The sequence below is a fragment of the Salvelinus alpinus genome, chromosome 1, assembly GCF_045679555.1.
Source record: "Salvelinus alpinus chromosome 1, SLU_Salpinus.1, whole genome shotgun sequence".
NCBI lineage: Eukaryota > Metazoa > Chordata > Actinopteri > Salmoniformes > Salmonidae > Salvelinus > Salvelinus alpinus.
This window is the reverse complement of record NC_092086.1, coordinates 70,134,620-70,159,835: the sequence shown is the minus strand read 5'-3', so window position 1 is coordinate 70,159,835 and position 25,216 is coordinate 70,134,620. Positions and strand designations below refer to the sequence as shown.

The window sequence follows — 25,216 nt, the reverse complement described above, 5'->3', positions numbered from 1 at the left end:
GCTGTAATATCATTGATTTATGTGATTGTTTTCTGTGATGCTGATACTAATTACTGATAGAAATCTTTTTTGTCAAAAGGTCGCTGTCCTTTCCGGCAGTATATGCCCAGCAAGCCAGCAAAGTATGGCATCAAGATATGGGTGGCCTGTGATGCACAATCCAGCTACGCTTGGAAGATGCAAGTCTACACAGGGAAGACGACCAGTGGAGGCCCGGAGAAGAACCAGGGGATGCGGGTTGTGCTTGATGTGACAGATGGACTGGGGGGGCACAATGTCACGTGTGACAATTTCTTAATCTCTTATGAACTCAGCAAGCAGCTCCTGAAGAGGAAGATCACCATGGTTGGCACAGTTAGAAAGAACAAGCCTGAGCTCCCCCCTGAACTCCTCGCAACAAGGGGGAGAGAGGCTTTGTCATCAAAGTTTGCCTTCACCCCCACACCCACTCTAGTTTCTTACATCCCAAAGAGGAAGAATGTGGACCTCCTGAGCACACTGCACGAAATGGCTGAGAAACGTGATCGTGAGGACAGGAAGCCAGCCATCATCCTGTACTACAACCACAACAAAGGAAGCGTAGACAACCTGGACAAGGTGACTGGAACTTACAGCTGCAGGAGGATGACTGCCCGCTGGCCCCTGGTCATCTTCCATAACATCATTGATGTGTCCTCATACAATGCCTTTGTGACATGGAACAAGATCAACCCTACCTGGATGTCTGATAAGCAGAACAAGAGGAGGGTGCTCCTGGAGCAGCTGGGAAAGGCACTTGTAACCCCACACGTTCAAAGAAGGGAGCGCCTCCCACACACAGCAGCCTCTGCAGCGCTTGTGAAAGCTGTACAGGGGGCTGAATCTTGTCCTGATCCACCTGAGGCTGCAGCTGGAGCAGGCAAGAGGAGGAGATGCCAATTCTGCCTCCCAAAGAAGGACTGTAAAACAAATACTATGTGCTGCACATGTGAGAAATACATCTGCAAAGTCCATGCATGGGAGAAGACTAGTATTTTGTAGTTGAATTCCTCATTGTACAGTATATAAGAAAGTTCAAGACTGTTATTGTTTCGCTTCAATAAAATGCATTCAAAACTACTTCCTGCACATTTCTGCTACTTTCTTAGGCTATACAAGTGCGCTCTCATGCTAAAATGTATGTTTACACCTATGCAGTACCTTTAGCAATAATAATAAACCTCTACTTGAGTAAAGAAAACAATTATGACAAGTATGTTGAATAAAAAAGAGTGGTGTCCACTAATTAAATGCAGTCTTTCTGCACTGTGAAGAGGGAAAACCCAGAAAGTGTGTGATGTTTCTTCATGCAAAATAGATTTGGGGTTTAAAATTCAATTAAGCTGCTTCATTTGAGGGGTTTAGTGAAGGCAGGTCATTTTTTACCCTTATGACAAGGGGAGTATACAGAATGGTAAGACTACACAAAGACTACACAAGGGTTAAATAGATGGAGAACATGCTATAGGATGAAAAATACCAGAGTTTTGGCGCAGATACAGCCGATTAGTGCTAGCTAACGCTACCTAGGAAGAAATTGTGACATTGTTTTGGACAAATCGACGCATGGAGTCAAAGTACAGATATAATGCAATCCAAAATAATATTGCGATATGGGTTGCAGCCCTCACCACTGACTCTGTAGGGCTTTACAGTTAATAAAACGGTGAAGCTGATAAACAACTAATGAGTAAAGGGATACACGTGTATATTGGTGACTTGAACAATATCACTGAGCAACACCCTGGAGAGGGAGAGTAACAGCATCTCCCCACTGACAGACTACATGGATATAGCAGAGACTACTTTAATTAGTGTGACATATCCCTCTCAGGAAAACGTGTCAAAAGGGCAAGAGCAGAGTGGGTTGTCAGTGCGTACTAGGTGAATGTGGGGACGTGGAGGACTTCATTATCCGTTGAGGTCCGACGATAAAACACTGCCTGACATTCATATGAAATAGAAGCTCATTCACTAGACAATAACACGTTCTGATTCAGCCCAATCCATTGTGCTATTGAGCCTGAGTGCTAAAGAAGACACAGGAGAGTACAGCGTCGCAACATGGGTCTCTGGGACAGACAGACAGACGGACGGACAGCTCTCTCGCTCACGCTCAACCTACTCTGCTGCTAGTTCTCTGAACAGGACAGGAGAAAGACGCAGTGGGAGAGAGAAAGACAGACAGAGAGGGAGAGAGAGAGATCCTGTATGGCTCAGTTGGTAGAGCATGGCGCTTTCACCGCCAGGATTGTGGGTTTGATTCCCGGGGCTACCATCACGTAAAATCACTGTTAAGTCGCTTTGGATAAAAGCGTCTGCTAAATGGCATAAATATAAGAGGTCTTCAAGAATCCACCTGTACCCGAATACCCAAGACTCAATCTGGGACCAGAGTGGGTCCAGATCCAGAATTCTAAATAATGTCACGGTCTGGGTCAGATCTGATTGTCACGGGTATGTGTAATTTTAACGGACTTGTTCGGAAGGACCCATTCGTATTCGAAAGCACCTGCTGTAGTAGAGAGAGAGAAATTGTGTAGTTTGTGCTGCTGCTCTTTGCTTTTCAACGAGAGTGGTGTGTGTAGCTTGTTGTTGTTGGCCAATCATAAGTCATCAAAGCAGTCAGAGCCTCCGCATGGGGCAAAAGTTAGGATTAAAACTATATATACAAAAGTATGTGGACACTTGTGTATGTATGTGGACACCCTTCAAATGACTGGATTCGGCTATTTCAGCCCCACCCGTTTCTGACAAGTGTATAAAATTGAGCACAGAGCCACGCAATCTCCCTAGACAAACATTGGCAGTAGAATGGCCTTACTGAAGAGCTCAGACTTTCAAATGTGGCACCGTCATAGGATGCCACCTTTCCAACAAGTCAGTTCATCAAATTTCTTCCCTGCTAGAGCTGCCCCAGTCAACTGTAAATGCTGTTATTATGAAGTGGAAACGTCTAGGAGCAACAACAGCTCAGCCACAAAGTGGTAGACCACACAAGCTCACAGAATGGTACTGGTGGAGTGCTGAAGCACGTGAAAAATAATCTGTCCTCGGTTGAAACACTCACTACAGAGTTCCAAACTGCCTCTGGAAGCAACGTCAGCACAAGAAATGTTCGTCGGGAGCTTCATGAAATGGATTTCCATGGCTAAGCAGCCTCACACAAGCCTAAGATCACCATGTGCAATGCCAAGAGTCTGCTGGAGTGGTGTAAAGCTCGCCGCAATTGGTCTCTGGAGCAGTGGAAACGCGTTCTCTGGAATGATGAATCGCGCTTCACCATCTGGCAGTCCGACAGACGAATCTGGGTTTGGCGGATGCCAGGAGAACGCTACCTGCCCCAATGCATAGTGCCAAGTGTAAAGTGGAGGAAGAGGGTGGAAGAGGAATAATGGACTGGGGCTGTTAGTCATGGTTCAGGCTAGGCCCCTTAGTTCCAGCGAAGGGGAATCTTAAAACGCTACAATGACATTCTAGATGATTCTGTGCTTCCAACTTTGTGGCAACAGTTTGGGGAAGGCCCTTTCCTGTTTCAGCATGACAATGCCCCTGTGCACAAAGCGAGTTCCATACAGAAAAGGTTTGTTGAGATTGGTGTGGAAGAACTTGACTGGCCTGCACAGAGCCCTGACCTCAACCTCATCGAACACCTTTGGGATGAATTGAAACGCCGAATGCGAGCCAGGCCTAACCGCCCATCAGAGCCCGACCTCACTAATACTCGTGGCTGAATGGAAGCAAGTCCCCACATGTTCAAGCCTTCCCAGAAGATTAGGGGCTGTTATAGCAGGAAAAAGGGGACCAGCTCCACATTAATGCCCCTGATTTTGGAATGAGATGTTCGACGAGCAGGTGTCCACATACTTTTGGTCATGTAGTGTATCTAATCAATGGAAGATGGAATTAAAATGATGGAATTTAAAGGAGAGGGATAGGCTACTATATATTCTGAATGGAGTTGTTTGTAATTGTGTAGAACGAGAATGCGCATCCAGCCTCAATTATCCTAGCCAGCCAGCTAGCCAACTTAACTAGCTTCTCCCGGTTTGATGCAGTCAAGACAGGTAGTAAGTAATCATATTGGATGATAAATAACCTAGCTATGGCAGCGCTATAGCAGCTATATGTCTACTATAGCGCAGGTCGGCTTGGTTGGTTGCGGTCTCTCGTCTCTCCCTCCCACCTCTCTCTACCTCGCTCTTTATCAGCGCCGGTTAATAAAGTAGCTTGACAGTAGACTTTCCTGCTACTGACAAGGTCTATAAGGAACGGGTGCAGTTGTCCACGGGTCCGTTCTGAGCGGGATTCTTTGTTTCAAAAATGTATTTATGCATATTGGGCCCGGATGGGAAAGCCCCAGGTCCAACTTCTTGGACCCGCGAAAGGCCTCTAATATATATTATATTAAACAGCGAGAGAGAGAAATGCTGTGACTCGTCAACACACGCCTGCCAAAAACCAAAGCACCGCATATCAAAAGACACACAGGAGGAAAAAGGGAGGGAGAGAGACAGAGAGAACGAGGGAGGGAGAGCTGAAAAGTGGGTCAGACAGACAGCCCAGGCTGTTGCAGCTGGATACGGTAGTGGGTGAGGAGACTTAGTGAGAGAGGCCAGCTCTGTAGAGTGCCATGCTGCTTACAGCCATCAGGAGATCCTCCCTACCAGATTCCTCCTCCTCCCTGAAGAGAGTCAAGCCAGGAGGAGAATTTATTAGGTCCTGTTAATCACGCACTGACACTACACCCAAGCCCAGTCCACTGTGGGGGGGGGGGGTGTCCAGGGAGACATCCTCATACAATCAGGGCTCAGAATATTTTGACTGCTGAGTCAGAGAAGACCCACAGGGCTGGTATCTGTCTGGAGATCTCCATGAGCAATGCCAAAAAATCCCCAAGTATCCCTTTAATAAACAGAGTGATACTGTTCTGCTCTGTTCTCTTCTGATCGGTTGACCTAGTCACAGACAGTCCCAAATTGAACCCTATCCCCTATATAGTGCACCACTTTTGACCAGGGCCCTATATAGGGAATAATGCACCATATAGGGAATAGGGTGCAATTTGATCATCAACAGACTGCTTTTCTAAGCCCTCACCAAGGTCGTTTTTGGAATTAATTAAAGTGAAAGCAGCAGCAAAGCACATATGTCATGGCAGATGTGGAAAAAAAAGAAAAAAAACTCTGGCTATGAAACTAGCTAACTGTTTTGTTAAGCCTCTCAGGAGTGGAGGGTTAATATTACTCAGTCAAAATGCTTTGTGTGCACAAACAAAAACAGGAGTGGGAGATTAAAGTTGTGATTCCTCTCCCATTTTGATGATGTATTGAGCATGTGTTTTTCAGGCTAGTGCATGCTGCTGCTACAGCATCAGAGACTGTGGGTAGTTGAGAAAATACCAGACATATGATTTGGGGGGGGACCGCTTCACCAGGGGAAGCCGGCTCGTAATAATGGCTGGAACGGAGCAAATGGAATGGCATAAAACACCTGGAAACCATGTATTCGATGTAGTGGCTTGCGAAAGTATTCACCCCCCGTGGCATTTTTCCTATGTTGTTGCCTTACAACCTGGAATTAAAATAGATTTTCTTTCATTTGATTTACACAACATGCCTACCACTTCGAAGATGCAAAATATTTTTTATTGTGAAACAAGCAAGAAATAAGACAAAAAAAACTGAAAACTTGAGCGGGCATAACTATTCACCCCCCCCCAAAGTCAATACTTTGCAGATCCACCTTTTGCAGCAATTACAGCTGCAAGTGTCTTGGGGTATGTCTCTACAAGCTTGGGACATCTAGCCACTGGGATTTTTGCCCAATCTTCAAGGCAAAACTGCTCCAGCTCCTTCAAGTTGGATGGGTTCTGCTGGTGTACAGCAATCTTTAAGTCATTCCAGATTCTCAATTGGATTGAGATCTGGGCTTTGACTAGGCCATTCCAAGACATTTAAAGGTTTCCCCTTAAACCACTCAATTGTTGCTTTAGCAGAATGCTTAGGGTCATTGTCCTGCTGGAAGGTGAACCTCCGTACCAGTCTCAAATCTCTGGAAGACTGAAACAGGTTTCCCTCAAGAATTTCCCTGTATTTAGCGCCATCTATCATTCCTTCAATTCTGACCAGTTTCCCAGTCCCTGCTGATGAAAAACATCCCCACAGCATGATGCTGCCACCACGCTTCACTGTGGGGATAGTGTTCTCGGGGTAATGAGAGGTGTTGGGTTTGTGGCAGACATAGTGCTTTCCTTGATGGCCAAAAAGCTTAATTTTAGTTTCATCTGACCAGAGTACCTTCTTCCATATGTTTGGGGAGTCTCCCACATGCCTTTTGGCAAACGCCAAACGTGTTTACTTATTTATTTTCTTTAAGCAATGGATTTGTTCTGGCCACTCTTCTGTAAAGCCCAGCTCTGTGGAGTGTATGGCTTAAAGTGGTCCTATGGACAGATACTTCAATTTGCTATGTGGAGCTTTGCAGCTCCTTCAGTGTTATCTTTCGTCTCTTTGTTGCCTCTCTGATTAATGCCCTCCTTGCCTGGTCCGTGAGTTTTGGTGGGCGGCCCTCTCTTGGCAGGTTTGTTGTGGTGCCATATTCTGTCAATTTTTTTATAATGGATTTAATGGTGCTCCGTGGGATGTTCAAAGTTTCTGATATTTTTTTTCACAACTTTGTCCCTGACCTGTTTGGAGAGGTCCTTGGTCTTCATGGTGCTGCAGACTCTGGGGCCTTTCAGAACAGGTGTATATATACTGAGATCATGTGACAGATCATATGACACTTAAATAAAGTCCACCTGTGTGCAATCTAACTAATTATGTGACTTTTGAAGGTAATTGGTTGCACCAGATCTTATTTAGGGGCTTCATAGCAAAGGGAGTGAATACATGTGCTGTTTTTGGGGGGGGCGGGGGGCAGTTTACTGAAACAAGTTTTTTTTTTTTTTTCACTTCACCAATTTGGACTATTTTGTTTATGTCTACTCCATGAAATCCCAATAAAAATCCATTCAAATTACAGGTTGTAATGCAACTACATAGGAAAAAGTCAGAAGGGGATGAATACTTTTGCAAGGCACTGTATTCGTTACCATTCCACCTATTCCGCTACGGTCATTAACACGAGTCTGTCCTCCCCAATTAAGGTACCACCAACCTACTGTGTGCTCCACTGCCTACATTCACCTCAGCAGCCAGTAGGGAGGTTTCTGTAACGGACAGACCCAAACTTAAGTCTTCGCCTTTGCCTCTAAAGCCTTGTAATGTGCTATGAAAAAGCCATTCACTTGATTGATTGGCTGACCCAGGGCTTTAGCCTACTAACATCCTCGACTGTAGGAGCACAGCAATTAGACTGTTAGCATCCTCCACTATTGGAGCACAGCCCATTAGCCTGTTAGCATCCTCCACAATAGGAGCACAGCCCATTAGCCTGTTAGCATCCTCCACAATAGGAGCACAGCCCATTAGCCTGTTAGCATCCTCCACAATAGGAGCACAGCCCATTAGCCTGTTAGCATCCTCCACAATAGGAGCACAGCCTATCAGCATCTCTGTAAGCCTGTTAGCATCCTTCCCTGTGGGAGCACAGCAAGGAGGTTCTGCTCCACACTTCCTTGACCAGAGAGGAAAGGAGTTAATCAAGCTAAAATCAGCAATACTCCTATAGTAGAAAGCAATAATCCAGCAGGAGAGAGGCTTCACACAGCTACGTGTTAAAGTTGAATTGAGCATTTTTATTGCCACTAGTCAGGGGTTAAGTGAGAAGTCCATATACGGTGGTTAGCTGTTTAAATGAATAGAATCATGAGCGAGTGGCTGGCGGCAATATTCGAAATAATCAGTCCCAATGAGAATAATAATGATAGTAGCTCATATCTCTGGGATAATGCTTGTGAGCATTACTGTTGTCCAAATTGGTCATCTGCAATGTAAGCTACCTATAGACTGAACTGTGTCTGGCTTACTCTTTGCAAAGGCAGCGCTACTAGGGCTGGGCGGTATACCGTATTTTACTATATACCGGTATTGATGCACGGACCGGTTTGGGTTTTTCCCTTTACCTTCTATAATGGTATTTGAATGTTTGGTTTGTTAAATGTGATTACGCAGTGTGTAACGTCCATTTTTATAGTTTACTTCGCCTCTTGTGCAATCTCTCTCCACTCTCTCCCTCCATGCCGCTTTCCACACAGACCTAGCTCCGGCTCCTGTCACTCAAGGAGCGCATTTGTTGTTCCTCGACCACGAGACACTTGCGTTCAGTCTGCATGGTCAATGCAGCATATGCAACAATTTTGATGACAACGATGCAGTTGTCACTTTGCTTCTTATATAAATCTACCAGCATTCTATAATTATACTATTAGCTTGTGTTTCTTACATCTGCAAACAGCTAGTTTGTTATTTCTTAGCAAGTTGGTCCTAAATCTTGTTATAGCTGATTGTTAGCCGCTAATGCTAATCACTAGCTAGCTAATAAATGTACTGAGTAAGAGCAAGCGTAATTAGCTATACAGCCTGATAATACCAGTGATGGTGTAGAACTAAATCAGCATATTGTTTGTGCAACAGTATCTTCTAAATTAAAGAGGAATAGGCAAAGCAAGAATATGTTAGCTACATGAAGTAGCTAAGAGAAAATATTCAATGTAGGCAAAGATTATAGGGTCCCCTAGGAAACACCCATCAACACTTTAGTTCCTACCATGTCACAATAACTCCTCCCTTCATTCGTTGTCAAACAACACTGTATTAAAAGTGTCCACTATTATATTCTAACTATATAATTAGAATAGACATTCTATTTCTATGATTCCAACAGTTAACCCAAGTGTTTTGCTCTAAATCCCCAGTCAAATTGCAACATTTGGTTAAAAGTAAGGCCCAGATTGCTTGCCCATATCTTGCAGGCCTACGTGGCAGTGTGGAAATGATTTCAAATGCAAAAATGTATGAAAATTATGACTTTTTGGGGGTTGAAGTTAAATTGAAAAGTATAAAACAATCAGAATGGAGAAAGACCCATTGAAATCATTTATAATATATGTGTTGCCACCCTAGGGTCACGCACTACTCAAAGCAAATGTAGAACTTTTATTATTAAAAAACATAAAATACCGTTAAACCGTCAACTTTCTTTTAAAAATATCATGATATAATATTTTGGCCATATCGCCCAGCCCTAGCCGCTACCTCACTCTCCAACCAAGGTGCATGAATTGAGGAGCAAACTGAAGTGCAGAGGAAATTCAGCAACTCTTGGAGGACATTGGAAGTAGATTTTTCCTTTTGAAGCATATTTTTCACTCTGTAGCCTTCATCTGGGTTTTTGTGGCTAACTCTTAAGACAGTCCCTGATGAAGATTCTCAGAATGCTATTACTGTACTAGTTATGCTATGAGAAATGTTTGTTAGCAACCTTTCTAAGCTTAATCCAAACAGAGTGAAGATAAGATGGGAAACTGTTGCAATCATTTCATCAAACAAACCAAGCAAGACTGTTTACGCAAAAGCTTATCCCTGGATCACACACTCCCATCAGATCTCTCCATTTCTACACACAGGTACCAAATTATTTATCCCACCTTTTCTTCAACCAAACCATCTTCATACAATGCGGACAGTGATTCCACAATTTGGTCCCAGAAAAAAAATAAAGACACACACACACACACACACACCTGCGGCTGCTTTAGTTAATGGCTACATCCCAAATGGCACTCTGGTAGTGCACTAAATAGGGAATAGGGTACCATTTGGGATGACACCTGCGGCTGCTTTAGTTAATGGCTACATCCCAAATGGCACTCTGGTAGTGCACTAAATAGGGAATAGGGTACCATTTGGGATGCTACCTCCAGTCTGTTTATATTTCTGACAAAAGCTAATAGGCTCTTATCTCTTCAAGGCTGCTAATGTGTGGGTTTGCTGTGTGCTCTGTCAGTAGAGTATTTTGTGATGGAGGTTTAGATGCTATCCAACCTGACTGGGAGACAATGCAGGGAGGTAAACAACACGTTGCCACAATAACAGCCAAGTTATGGAGGAGCGTGTTCGGTTGCGTCGACTTAGAGAAGACATGGATATGAACATGATATAACATCCATGTTTCAGATCCTCCCGTTTCCAAGAATTCCAAAGAACTCATCAGATTTGTGTGTGTAACCAAAACTACATGTTCTCTCTTTAAAGGGATACTTTGGGATTCCGGCAAGTAAGCCTTTTACCCTACTTACCCAGGGTTCCAGTCGGAGAACTCTGACATACAGGCTTTTAAAGTCCTAAACCTCACAAGACATTATGTGCCAAGCCAAGAGAGGGGCAAATCAAGTACCATTTCATATTCAGGACATAGCTGAACGTTAAGCGGACCAGCTTTTTAAGTCTGAACCAAGTACCTCAACCCCCCCCCGAGAAATTATTCGATTCAATTCAACTTAAGCGTGGGGAGGAGTGGGCTACCATTTGTGTTGAGTGCAGTGCAGTCCCATTTCACAGTTGAGCTCGTTTACTGGCGTGCAGCATTGTCTCAGAACCCACACTGTAAAATATTAAACGGCTGGGTCAACTTCGGGGCGCTTATATCGCTCTCATTGCTTATTCATGTACCCCCCATCCAAGTGTAACTGAGTTAGTGTTTGTAGGCGGGCCGGGCAAACACGGGCTGCCTCAGGCGGTGGACCGATAGACAGACACTGTGCACAAACCTCAGGAATGGGGAACGTCCTGTTGTACGGAGACAACATGGGTCATCCATACACAGTCACAAAGCTTCAGAGAGGATGAGCTGCTTTACAGGCCTCACACGTTGTGTGTGTACGTATTGTGTGAGTCAAGGGAGCCATTCAGGGTGAAGTTTCGACAACGTCTCAGCTCTGGTCTCACTGTCTTATCAAAGTAATTTTGAATTCAAGGTTTTGCAACTTGAATTATTTATCTGACCACCCCGGAATCCCCGGCCACGCTTTCGCCGGGTGTGAAAGAATATACGGCACGCAAAATTATACATTGGGCCAGCAGGTATAAATATTGATGTCTCCCCCCGCCTCATATTTTTTTCATCCATCAGGCAGGCTGATATCAGAGGGGTCTTTGTGTGATGTGAGCTGCTCACACTGCTGCCACTCTGAAGAGGGAAAGGAAGAATGAGGGAGACTGAAGCCACTGCATCAAAAGTAGTGCACTAATATAAGGAATATGGTGCTATTTGGGATGCAGCCTGCGAGGCGGAAGGAGGGAGGCAGAAGCCACTCGGGATCGGTGGGTGTCATTGAATAGGCTGACCGGCTGGCATTGAAACACAATGGGATTCAGGGCGATGAGACACTTCACTGAGATAAAGGGCCCTGCCGCGGTCTGTCGCCTGGCCTTCGGCGTTCAGCTCAGGACTATGGCAGAAAGAAATGTCAGGGAAAATAAAAGACTCCACAGTTCAGACTGGCGAGTCAGACTCGTATGTATCAGAGGCAGACTTAGACTCAGTGTGGCAGACTCAGAGTGGACTGGGCTAGGTAGGTTAGACAACACTGGGGCTGTGGAGATGAGATGGTGCGTACCAAGTTGTCGTTGGGGCTGTGGGTGGCCCATGAAATTTCCCCTTCAGTCAGTCCACTCGTGGTATGGTATATGCCATTTAAGCTGTACTATGTAGTAGGGATGCACAATACAGCCAACAAAAACATTTTGTTACCAAATATTGCGATTTCACTTGCGATATACAGGTAAATGCCAAAATAAAGGAAACACGTCAGTAAATGTTGAGCAATGTAATTAAGTAATGACTTTCAATTATTTACGCTACACATTATGTTGGCTGACAATGTGTTGGCTACGGTATGCTTACAAACCGCATAGCATATCATTACAGCAGTCGGTACTACCGGTATGTTAGCTAGCTACCAAGTTGGTTGGCTACTAATACATTGAACTTGCCTGTATATTAACTATATGCTAACTAATTACCCAATGTTTATTGACTTAATATTCACATCAGTCTTAGCTAAGTGGTATAGTCTTTGTGCGTTCACAATGGACATAAATTCACTAGCCAGTTAGCTTGGGTGCTTGACTGCACTGGCGTTGTGATTGTCAGAACGCTCAACCTACGCTCTGAACGCTCCAAGAGGGGAAAACGCTCAGAATTTACGAATCTGACAACGCTCTGAATTTAAGAACACCCAGAGCGCACTCTAGCACTCCAGATTGAATTTACAAACAACAAACTGGTCTAGATAGTAATTTGTTATACTAACAAGCTAGCAAGAGGTTGCATTGCTACAGAATCAACTTCCTGTAGACAGGCGTAGCGCTAGTAAGCCCAACTGAAAGGATACCGTTTGTTTCCAGTATACTAAAATGAACTAATAGTGTATAGTATATACTCATTAAGTATGTAGTATACAGTATGTTAGTATTGGTATTCGAACACAGCCGTAGACTGGGAGGCAGATGCATAGTACTCTGTAACACAGTGAGCCAGTCTTAGAGAAGTCTCTGTGAAGAGAGTCAGTCTTGTAAAGGCCTGCAAGGCAGAATGAAGCAGTACAGTAAGCCAATCTCGTAAAGGCCTGGGAAGCAGAGTGAGGCAGTGCAGTTAGCCAGTCTTATAGCGACCTGAAAGGCCGAATGAAGCAGTACAGTAAGCCAGTCTGGTAGAGGCCTGGGGCCTCTCTCTTCATATGAAATGCAACAGCACCAAAAACATGAATAACAATGATCCTAGTCAGTCAGTAACTTAGTTAACTAATGAAACACTAATGTAAATGTGCACAAGCCTATTCAGCCACATTATACCAAAACAACAGCCAACATGCAGTGAAATAAAGAGGGGCATGTTTCTTGCCAACTTTTCAGTCACCTACGCATCAATAAACAGGCAGGGGAACGAAGTAGTTTAACAAAAGGTGTTCACAATAGTCAGTATTATTGCTAGTAAATATATAGTTGTTATTTTCTAGAAAACTAGCTACAGTCAGTCCACTTAGCTAGCTACGGTGTTGAACTCAGACTGATGGTGGGGGTTAAGTAACATTAGCTAACTTTCCCCCCAGCAGTTTCAATCTAGCTAGTTTGCTAGCTAATGGCATTTTTTATTAACTTTATTAAAATCAGACGGATAGCTCAGCAAATATAGCTATTCGTTTTCCCTTTTCATTTAAATACAGCTTGCCAATTGCTAGTAAAGTAGGATGAATAAGTCAGAAGCAGGCTAAGCAATGCCAAGTGCATGCCTTTTACCAACAAAAACCATGTACAAGTACAAAAGAGGCAATGAGCTTCAAGCAGATCCTGCTAGTTTTATTCTAGGACTTCAGGCCGAGGAGTAACAGCTACTTGTTTGTAGAACCAGCCTCTTCACCAGATGTTGTCCCCAGTCAGCTCCAGACTCTTCATCTGAACCAACGTCACAGGCAAAAATCACAGGCTCCGTCATGCACTTGAGGGGGGCGTTGCTTAATTGTGCACGCGCTTCGCAATTTTGTTACTTTAGCAACCCGGGGGGGGGGGAAGTTGAGGTGTGACGTTTTTTTGTTTTGCCATCTACAAGGAGTGTACGTATATTCTATTAGTAGTAGGTGACAGGTGCACCGGTTTGTGTCAAGAACTGCAACGCTGCTGGGTTTTTCACACTCAACAGTTTCCCGTGTGTGTCAAGAATGGTCCACCACCCAAAGGACATCCAGCCAACTTGACACAACTGTGGGAAGCATTGGAGTCAACATGGGCCAGCATTCCTGTCGAACGCTTTCGACACCTCAACGAATTGAGGCTGTTCGGAGGGCAAAAGGGGAAGTGTTCCTAATGTTGTGTTTATTTTTACCCCATTATATGCTTGACAAGCAATTCCCTTATTCCACCACTTGGCACTGTGCATACGCATGGTCATGGCTGTGCGTACATTTACACACTCAAGCAAACGTTCATATTGACAAATCTCACACTTTGCATGGAAATGATCCCACGCATGGTTTACGCACAGATTTGTGCCTACGCATGATTGATAAATGAGGCAGTGAGGCTGAGTGAGTCAGGCTTGTAGAGGCCTGGAAGGAAAAGTGAGAGTCTGTGGTACAGTAGGCCTGGGAGGCAGTAGAGGGAGCCAGTTTGAAACCCGTTCAGTAGGGCGGGCCTGTCTGCTGTGTGACCCGGCCTGTCTGGCCCGCAGCAAGAGACCCCCCTGCAGCTACAGACAGTGTATGTGTGTGTTAGAGGCGGAGCCGGCACAGAGAGCAGCCAGAGCCAACGTCTGTCCCCCTCTCAGGGGTAAAAGCACAACTCGTTCTTTCTGTGCCTCTGTCCTCCCGGTGAACCCCTCTCTAATTGCGCAACACCAGAAACATCGTGCGAGACAGTGGTGGTGGGGTGGGAATGGGTACGCACGTAAACAAAAACAAAAAAAAAACGTGTGGAATCACGGTGGGGAAAAATAAATAGCGAGGGCGAGTCAAGTGACATTTCATTCATATCCTCTCTCTCTTTTCCAATAGCCCTTGCTCTCTCTCGCTCTCTATCCCCCCGCCATAGCAACACAAGCTTCCTTTCCGCTGCAAAGTACTGTAGACAGGGGGGGGGTGGGGGGGTGGGGGACAGGCTGACTCTGTGAAATTGTAAAGTGCAGCCAAGAACAACTCTGCTGACGCTCCTCACCATGGCACACAGTGTACCTGACCGTACTGACCGAACCCCTAGTCCTGCTCTGCTCTGCTTCCCTGAGCCCGTGCTGCACTGGCTGTACTTTTTGCAGCGACACACCCCTCCCTCCCTCCCTCCCTCCATTCTCTGTTCCTCTCTCGCAAACACAGTTTCATAAGTGTTCTTTCCGACTGGCTCCTCTATGGCCGGGGCAGGTGACCTGCTGGGCTGGGTGTACAGTCAAGACTGCCAAGGCAGAGAGAGGGCACGGCTGAGCAGAGAGGGCTCAGTGCCCCCCAGCAATGGAACACAAGAGAGGAAGAGAGGGAGGAAACCTTGCATGGAATATCCAGAGGGAATGTGTGTCAGAAGGTGTTCTGGAATGACTGGTGCATCTAGGCATCTATGTCCATTATCATATCAAGTTGTACACCCTCATTCTCTCTGTCCTTTCTCATGGAAAAGGAGGAGGACTTCTCCCTCCCTGCGGAGAGTCTGTGTGGCTGGTAAGCCATCCCCTCTACTCCCATAACACCCCCCCGATTCTCTATCCATCTCTTTCTCTTGCTCTCTCTGTGCGCTGGGGTAATCCTACTAAGCCCTCTCTCCCATGCAGCCCCAGTGTATGTACTGAACCTAGCCCAGCAGTATAGCCCAGCTGCAGACCCAAAGCCTGCGTGGCTAATCGACTGGAACCCCAACCACAGCCCTGCATGGACACTCACTCAGTCTTAGGCTCAGCTTTGGGCCATCTCCCTCCACATCGTCTCAACGCCCTCGCTTTCACAATCCCTCACTCATCACTTCACCTCTCCAGCCACACACACAGGGATGGACGCAGCCCCAGCGCTAGCCATCCTGCTCTGACGCAAAAAAACAACAGCGAGAATTCGCTACCCAATCACCATGCCACACATATCTCCGACATGAGCAACCCTGATTGGCGGAGGGATGGGGGTGATGGGACGTCAGGGGGGCGGGGATAGGGGCTGAGGTTTCGGGAGTGGGCCAGGGAAGGAGAGTGGGGGCAACGGGGGCTGGGTGGGGGATTGGAGAGCAGCGGCAAAAGCTCAACAGTGCATTAGGGACATCGCAGTGCGATTCGTTCCACTCAGAGAACTTCAAAAGGAAAGGGAGAGATAATCCGCCCCAACATTAGCCCGGAATCTTCCGTCCGCAGAGGTTCCCCTGAACGACGACTGGGAGGTGGTGGAGGGAGAGGAGGAAGAGAAAAGGCTGGGGTTGGAAGACGGAGGGATAAATTTTTTTGGCCAGTAAATCAGAAATGATTGAAATGCGCCCGTCTCCCTGAGAGAGATACCTACCGCACCACCATAAACTGTCTTCCTTTTATGATACCCATTCATAGGCTAAACATTTCAAGTAAGAGAAAAGGTCTCAAACGAACCACTAATGATCTTCAGCATAGTATCTCCTTGATAGTAAATATCGATGAAAGTGGAGGTGTAGTAGCCTGGGTGCCAGTCTGCTTCTGCTCTCTCGTCAACTCCTTATGGAATTGTCACGCAAATCATGTTTGGCTTGACAATGAAGTAGGCAAAGGCACAAACAGATCTGGGACCAGGCTAGAGCTGTAGCAACAAATAGAGAAGAAACAAGAAGCCAGTCCCAGTTCACTCTGAAACACACTGACATTTCAACAGCTTCCCTTGATGTCTAACAGTCACGAGCTAAAACACACTCCTAGTCAGAGAAAGAGTCTCAAATCAAACAACATAAAATATTCTGGATTGAATATCCTCCTCCTTGATGACAGTAAATATCACTGAGAGTGGAAGTATACTATAAACCCTTCTACCAATAAGGTGCCAATAGAAGATCAAAGGATCAATACACCTGATCAGTGCCTGGCTGACACTTCAAACTCTACGATTTCCCCCCACTATCAATTTCCCAGGGCTCACTGGCCTTAGCGGTAAGATAAATAGAGCCTTTGGGACTGTCACTGGGACTTTCTGATACAACAACAACAAGTTGATGTCCACCAGGAGAGAACAAGGCCAGATAACAGAGAGAGAGGCTGGAGGAGAGCAGTAGAAGGTTATCCAGGCAAATCAATGCGTTAAGACTATAGACTAGTACAGTACACACACTCCATAAGCCTACAGTACAGCACACAGATTAAAAATTGCCTGTGCAACTTGAGTGGAGGTCATTTGCAATGTAATGTACTGTATCCATAATAACACGGTCATGATGGTCTATTTTATACATATATACACACATACATATACACACACACATATACACAAATATACAGTGGGGAGAACAAGTATTTGAAAAACTAACAGGTCTGTGAGAGACGGAATTCTTACTGGTTGGTAGGTGATCAAATACTTATGTCATGCAATAAAATGCAAATGAATTACTTAAATATCATACAATGTGATTTTCTGGATTTTTGTTTTAGATTCCATCTCTCACAGTTGAAGTGTACCTATGATAAAAAGTTATAGACCTCTACATGCTTTGTAAGTAGGAAAACCTGCAAAATCGGCAGTGTATCAAATACTTGTTCTCCCCACTGTATATACACATATATATACACACATATATACATACACATATATACAGTGAGGGAAAAAAGTATTTGATCCCCTGCTGATTTTGTACGTTTGCCCACTGACAAAGAAATGATCAGTCTATAATTTTAATGGTAGGTTTATTTGAACAGTGAGCGACAGAACAACAAAAAAATCCAGAAAAACGCATGTCAAAAATGTTATAAATTGTTTTGCATTTTAATGTGAAAAAAGTTTAAAAAGCTGAAAAAAATGGCACTATTTTTGACTGCTGTCATATCGACACTTTTATTCATTATAATGCCATTATTGCTTTTGTGCCGGGTTTCACTATTTATCAAGGCCACTTAGCGTTTATAATGATGTTTCTGTCTGGCCAATCTACCATAAAGGTCTGACTGGTGGAGTGCTGCAGAGATGGTTGTCCTTCTGAAAGGTTCTCCCATCTTCACAGAGGAACTCTAGAGCTCGAAGGCCCTTCTCTGACCAAGGCCCATCTCCTCTGATTGCTCAGTTTGGACGGGCAGCCAGCTCTAGGAAGTGTCTTGGTGGTTCCAAACCTCTTCCATTTAAGAATGACGGAGGCCGCTGTGTTCTTGGGGACCTTGAATGCTGCAGAAATGTTTTGGTACCCCTCCCCAGATCTATGCCTCGACACAATCCTCTCTACAGACGAATCCTTCGACCTCATCGTTTTTTTCCCTTCTCTGACATGCACTGTCAACTGTGGGACCTTAAATAGATAGGTTTGTGCCTTCCCAAATCATGTCTAATCAATAGAATTTATCACAGGTGGAGTCCAATCAAGTTGTAAAAACAAAGGATTATCAATGGAAACAGGATGCATCTGAGCTCAAACATCTACTTTGTGCATGACAAGTAATTTTTCCAACAATTGTTTACAGACAGATTATTTCACTTATAATTCACTATATCACAATTCCAGTGGGTCAGAAGTTTACATACACTAAGTTGACTGCCTTTGAACAGCTTGGAAAATTCCAGAAAATGATGTCATGGCTTTAGAAGCTTCTGATAGGCTAATTGACTTCATTTGAGTCAATTGGAGGTGTACCTGTGGATGTATTTCAAGGCCTACCTTCAAACTCAGTGACTCTTTGGTTGACATCATGGGAAAATCAAAAAAAATCAAGACCTCAAAAAAAAAATATGTGTAGACCTCCACAAGCCCTGGGTCATTCCTTGGGAGCAATTTCCAAACGCCTGAAGGTACCACGTTCATCTGTACAAACAATAGTACGCAAGTATAACCACCATGGGACCACGCAGCCGTCATACCGCTCAGGAAGGAGACGTGTTCTGTCTCCTAGAGATGAACGTACTTTGGTAAGAAAAGTGCAAATCAATCCCAAAACAACAGCAAAGGACCTTGTGAAGATGCTGGAGGAAACAGGTACAAAAGTATCTATATCCAAAGTAAAACGAGTCCTATATCGACATAACCTGAAAGGCCGCTCAGCAACGAAGAAGCCACTGCTCCAAAACCACCATGAAAAAGCCAGACTACGGTTTGCAACTGCACATGGAGACAAAGATCTTACTTTTTGGGGAAATGTCCTCTGGTCTGATGAAACAAAAATATAACTGTTTGGTCATAATAACCATCCTTATGTTTGGAGGAAAATGGGGGGGGCTTGCAAGCCGGAGAACACCATCCCAAACGTGAAGCACGGGGGTGGCAGCATCATGTTGTGGGGGTGCTTTGCTGCAGGAGGGACTGGTACACTTCACAAAATAGATGGCTTCATGAGGATTGAAAATGATGTGGATATATTGAAGCAACATCTCAAGACATCAGTCAGGAAGTTAAAGCTTGGTCGCAAATGGGTCTTCCAAATGGACAATGACCCCAAGCATACTTCCAAAGGTGTGGCAAAATGGCTTAAGGACAACAAAGTCAAGGTAATGGAGTGGCCATCACAAAGCCCTGACCTCAATCCTATAGAAAATTTGTGGGCAGAACTGAAGAAGCATGTGCAAGCAAAGAGGCCTACAAACCTGACTCAGTTACACCAGCTCTGTCAGGAGGAATGGGCCAGAATTCACCCAACTTGTTGTGGGAAGCTTGTGGAAGGCTATTTGAAACGTTTGACCCAAGTAAAACAATTTAAAGGCAATGCTACCAAATACTAATTGAGTGTATGTAAACTTCTGACCCACTGGGAATGTGATGAAATAAATAAATCATTCTCTCTACTATTATTCTGACATTTCACATTTTTAAAATAAAGTGGTGATCCTAACTGACCTGGACAGGGAATTTTTACTATGATTAAATGTCAGGAATTGTGAAAAACTGAGTTTAAATGTATTTGGCTGAGGTGTATGTAAACTTCCGACTTCAACTGTATGTAAATAAGGTATTTCAGTTTTTTATTTGTAATAGTGTACATTTGCAAAAATGTCTAAAAACCTATTTTTGCCTTGTAATTATGGGTAGTGTGTGTAGATTGAAGACAAATGTTTTATTTAATCCATTTCAGAATAAGGCTGTTACTAAAAGTGCTATTTTGTTATTTGAAATAAAATACAAATCGTATTCTAATGTTACCCAAGGCCTTCAGAAAGACAAGCAAATTATTCGTTTTGCGATAGCATATATTCAATATATTATTTACACTGTTAGAATGTTGCAGTCTGAATGACTGCTCATTCGTTTGTAGGGGGGTCAGAATGTTGCAGTCCATCGAGGCCCAGCAGTTGTAGTGTTAAAGAAGGATTTTTAAGCCTTGACTAGAGTTGTCAAAAAGTAGGCTAAATGTGAACAGTTCTAAAATTTTTAATATGCGCCTTGGAATTCAATAAGAGGGAAGCACGCGGTTGCATCCCCGATGTGTCTGTCTTCATACACTTCTGGCCTACTTCTTAGCTGAAATGCCTGTGAGAAGGACCTGATCACATGACGGGCATTGGCTAATAACAATTGAGACATCTGACAGATCTATGTGAGTGAGAGGTGCTTCGGAGCACGGCAGCCGGGAGAAGGGAATTATAATGATTATATTCAGCCCAAGGGCACAACGGCGACTTTCGCCGCAAAAGGCATGGATTTTTTAGGGTGCAATACAGCCACACAAGGTGGATGCCACCGGTAAATTCGAGGCCTGGTGATAATATTATCAAGTGCTTGTCAAATTGTGATTGAGAGACGGATGAAGTGTGTGCGGCTTGTACAAGAAACAAAGCAGAGCTCATGCCTTTCATGCAAAAAAACAACGTTTTTTACAACGTATTAAAAATCAAAACATATAGCCCAAAGTTTGTATCACAACTAAAGTTGCATAAATAACTCTAAATCAAGCATATAGGAGGACCAGTTTCTTTGTCAACCACTAACACAGAATAGCCGCAGGTGTGCACTTCCTTTGAAATCGTTTGGAGAAAATAACCTTTCTATTTTATTTGTCTATAAAATAATTAAAATAATGCCATGGAATTCTAAGCAAATGTTTTCTGATAAATGAACTAGTGTAGACAACAGCAATATGGCATAGCCATATCAGGGCCTAGCATAAGGACAACTCAGAGTATGCTATTCGGTTCTTCTGAAATAGACTACATTTTCTTCATATCTTGCTTCTTTAGACCTGTTCAAAATAAATAATGGCTTTAGGCTATATGCTAAAATTAGGTGTAGGCCACATTACATGGATTTATTAGACTTCTTAAAATGTAGATGTTCCAAAAGGTCTGCATCAGTGGCTTGTAGGCTATGCGTGGAAGCAAGGAGATGCTACATTTGTTCATGTTAATTAACAGTAAATTACCGTGAGACCGATGGTTATTTGCTTGACAATGACCGGCTGACCAAGTTTCATGACCGCCACAGCCCTGGCCTTGACACAATTGAGACATGGATTGTGTATGTGTGCCATTCAGAGGGTAAATGGGCAAGACAAAATATTTAAGTGCCTTTGAACAGGGTATGGTAGTAGGTGCCCCGGCTTGAGTGTCAAGAACTGCAACGCTGCTGGGGTTTTTCACGCTCAACAATTTCCCATGTTTATCAAGAATGGTCCACCACCCAAAGGACATCCAGCCAACTTGACAGAACTGTAGGAAGCATTGGTGTCAACATGGGCCAGCATCCCTGTGTAACGCTTGATACCTTGTAGTCCATACCCAGACAAATTGAGGCTGTTCTGAGTGTAGGCGCTAAATGAAATACATCCTCATCACTAGAGACAGACATCAATCTATAAAAACGGTGTTCACGTTGATGTTCTTTTCTACTGCTCTGTCTCCAGTGGGTCCTGTTGCTATGCACGTTGCTAACGAATGAGCGGCCCCTTTCATAACATATTGTGGGAGTGTTACGTGACAGAAATAGACCAGAAATTTGTTAATTAGCCCTTAAAAGGAAAATTCCACCCAAAATCTATCTTTCGGTATTTGTTTCATTAGCCCATTGTTGACATAGTCCCAAAATGTTTTGCTTGTCAGCAATAAAGTTTTCAAGATACCTAACTTAAAAAACACAGAAATCATCCCGTATGATGCATTTTGCATCATATTAATCAAAATGCATCATATGGGAATGATCTCTGTATTGTTAAAGTTAGGTATCTTAAACTTGATTGCTGACAAGCAAAATACTTTGCTTAGGGACTAATGGACTAATGAAACAAATCGTTATTGGGTGGAATTTTCCTTTAACTCGCAGTCACAATTCTTCATACTTCTTTGATCGAAGAGGACCAACTCCTGTCCACAGACAATCCACTCAATAGGAACCCACTGAGAAGTGCCCCTATGGGGAAGGAAAGGAAAGGGAAAGGGGGATATCTAGTCAGTTGTACAACTGAATGCATTCAACTGAATTGTATTTTCCGCATTTAACCCAACCCCTCTGAATCAGAGAGGTGCGGGGGGCTGCCTTAATCGCCCGGGGAACAGTGGGTTAACTGCCTTGTTCAGGGTCAAAACGACAGATTTTTACCTTGTCAGCTCGGGGATTCGATCCAGCCTTTCGGGTTACTGGCCCAACGCTCTAACCACTAGGCTACCTGCCGCCCCAGATTAACCATAAGGTAATAGGTACAAGTGCCATGTTGAGTCAGTGGGCAGACAACATCTGGTAGTCCGGGCAGAACAGAATTCAGTTGGTGATAACAGTAACCAAAAAGCACAATATAGGGCTGAAGGGCTCAATTAAATTCATATCATTTTTACCTACGTTCAAATGAATTGGAACTAGGTATACGAAGACATGAGTGCAGACTAGTTAGTTGACAAAGATATACACAGCATAGCCTAAATACCGCTCGGCAAATTTGATTAAATCTGACCTATTACACTAAGTACTAGGCCCACATCAGATATTTCACGATGGGAGAACAGAACACCAAGGTAGACAGCTCCGCGTTCACCTGAAAATACCTTTTAATCTCTATTTAAAATCAGCTCATTATCAAGACACAAATGCTCTGAATGTTTGAATTCTTGGGCTTACAGAATCAATGAACCTGCCTGGAGGATCACTCAGCAGTAGTAACAGCGTGGCTGTTTAATCCAGACAGCAAACACAGAAATCACAGCCCCTGAAGTCTCTCTACTCTCACCTCTCCCTGGCTGGCTCATTTAACCAGTGAGCGTGGCAAATAAAAAAAATAAAAAAGAGCTCCTTGCCAAGCGTCCGCCCGGCTGCCACGCCACTGGGAAGGCAGGGAGGAAACCTGTCTACTTAAACACTTCCTACTCCCTGCTCAGCTCAACCATTGTCTCTTGCTGAGGGGTGTATTATTAACTAGGCCTACCCAGCACCAGCTGTCAAGCCACCACTGTTAAAACAAGGTAACAGTCAACATGTCTCCCCCCCCCCCCCCCCCACGAATGTTACAGCGCCCCCTTGGGCCAATCAGTGTCATTTTGTAAACGCCGGATCTCTATGGCAAGACGCACCATTCACCCAAGTTTCATCAACATTGGGCGAGTTGTGTCTGGGATATCGTGTGGGTTAAGTACTCATATCCCTGAGCATGTGTGCCAAATTTCGTTACTCTGAGTCAAACAGATCAAGAGATAAACATGAGTCTGTTATAGCGCCACTGTGTGGTCGATATGAATGTTCTCGGATTTGTTGAGTCTTGACAGTGTTTTCAACATGTATACCAAATTTTGTTACAATACGAATAACCTTGACTGATTTATATGCATTTATGTGCAAGACCATGCACACGTGAATGTTTATTTGTCAATAGCAGCCATGTTGTTTAAGGTACTTGTCTGGAAAATAGTGTTGAGAGACCTTTGTCTATAGATGCAAAGTCCACTATATATACAAAACAGTATGTGGACACCCCTTCAAATTAGTGGATTCGGCTATTTCAGCCACACCCGTTGCTGACAGGTGTACAAATCAAGCACACCGCCATGCAATCTCCATAGACAAACATTGGCGGTACAATGGTCTTACTGAAGAGCTCAGTGACATTCAACGTGGCAACGTCATAGGACGCCACCTTTCCAACAAGTCAGTGCGTCAAATTTATGTCCTGCGAGAGCTGCCCCAGTCTATTAAGTGCTGTGATGGAGAAAAGGAAACGTCTAGGAGCAACATCGGCTCAGCCGCGAAGTGGTAGGCCCCACAAGTTCACAGAACGGGACTGCCGAGTGCTGAAGCTGCATATGGCAAGACGCATCATTCACCCAAGCTTCGTCAAAATCGGGCCAGTGCCGTCTGAGATATCGCTTGTGACTAACGTATGACCGTACGGAAACAGATCCACAGTCTTCGGACCGATTTCATCGTGGGGGACAACAATCAGGGTGGTCAGGGGATAGAGAACAGGTGGAAGGGTTGCTGTCCTATCGCATCCGATCAGCAGCAGCAGAGAAGAATCCTAAATGGCATCCTATTCCCTTGATAGTGCACTACTTTTGACCGAGGCTCATACGGTCAATCAGAAGTAGTTCTTGATTAAGGGAATAGGGGTTCCAATGGGGATTGCAACCCAGAAACACAATCCTCCACTACTCCAATGATTCAGGTTAAGAGGATAGAAATTTATTTCAAATAGCCTGTTAACCCTCCCCTGACACAGTCACCCACACAATTCCCTTTTGGACCCGACCCTTGTCCCCGAACTTAATTATAACCACCAAAACCACTCAATTAAGACTTCAATGGATAAATAAAATAGTACCTTCTCGTGTTTTTGTTATTCTCTGTACTGTGGCGTGGGGGGACTCAAGCACATTGACAGCGTTGTGCATTGCAGCATATAGAGAGCTGCGATAACCTGATAAGGCCCGGTCCACGCATGTTCCTGCAGTGGCAGGACTCAGGATGGAGGTCTATAGAAGGGAAATGGGATCGGCAGCAACTGCGTGACAAACACGGACATCACTTAATCTAAAGGCCCCGTGGCTAAGTGGCGGGCCCCGAATGAAAGAGGAGCTCTGGACACATCGATCCGCCTTTACCACAGAGGGTGTGTGTGCGCGGTGTGTGTGTATATGCGTCTGCTTGTGGTGTGTCTGTGTGCGCGAGGTTGTATGTGTACGTGTGCGTGTATGTGCCCGTTTGTGTCTCAGGGGACCACTGAGTCTGTCTGCTCTGCTCAGCCTCCCTCTCCATCCTGGTAATTAATCGGCTATTTGGACCTAGTTAGCTGCCTACCTCTCTCCACTCTATACAACATACTTTCCTGGAGCCTTGCCTGATGTAGCCCCTGATTGTTTTCCTCGGGGAGGCTGCACGGGGCATCCTGAGCGGATAGCACAGGGCAGGCTACCCCTGGTCTCAGTCAAACTACATTATGGACAGAGTTGGTGTGAGTGTTACTGAAACATCATTCAGGTATAAAGCCTAACAGACATAAAGTATCTTTACGGAAAATCTCCTTTTTTAATTTTTTTTATTAATAGCACCGACTTTGCTGATAGCTACTTTACTGAGGAAAAATTGACTTACTATAACAAGTGGTTGTCTCACCTAGCTAGCCTAAGATGGACGCACAACTGTAAGTTGCTCTGGATAAGATTGTCTGCTAA

General features: G+C 44.4%; 2 protein-coding genes across 5 annotated transcripts in view; one reads left to right on the top strand and one right to left on the bottom strand.

The window, feature by feature from the left end:
* The window catches only part of LOC139584298 (protein Jade-1-like), a 144,717-nt gene that overhangs the window by 28,026 nt on the left and 91,475 nt on the right, over positions 1 to 25,216 (bottom strand). The window lies entirely within an intron of this gene.
* LOC139539982 (piggyBac transposable element-derived protein 4-like) lies at positions 85 to 24,808 on the top strand. The gene is made up of 2 exons (XM_071343448.1): positions 85 to 777; positions 24,758 to 24,808. Exons 1-2 carry the CDS (start codon positions 103 to 105, stop codon positions 24,806 to 24,808), a joined length of 726 nt encoding a protein of 241 aa, XP_071199549.1. The 5' UTR covers positions 85 to 102.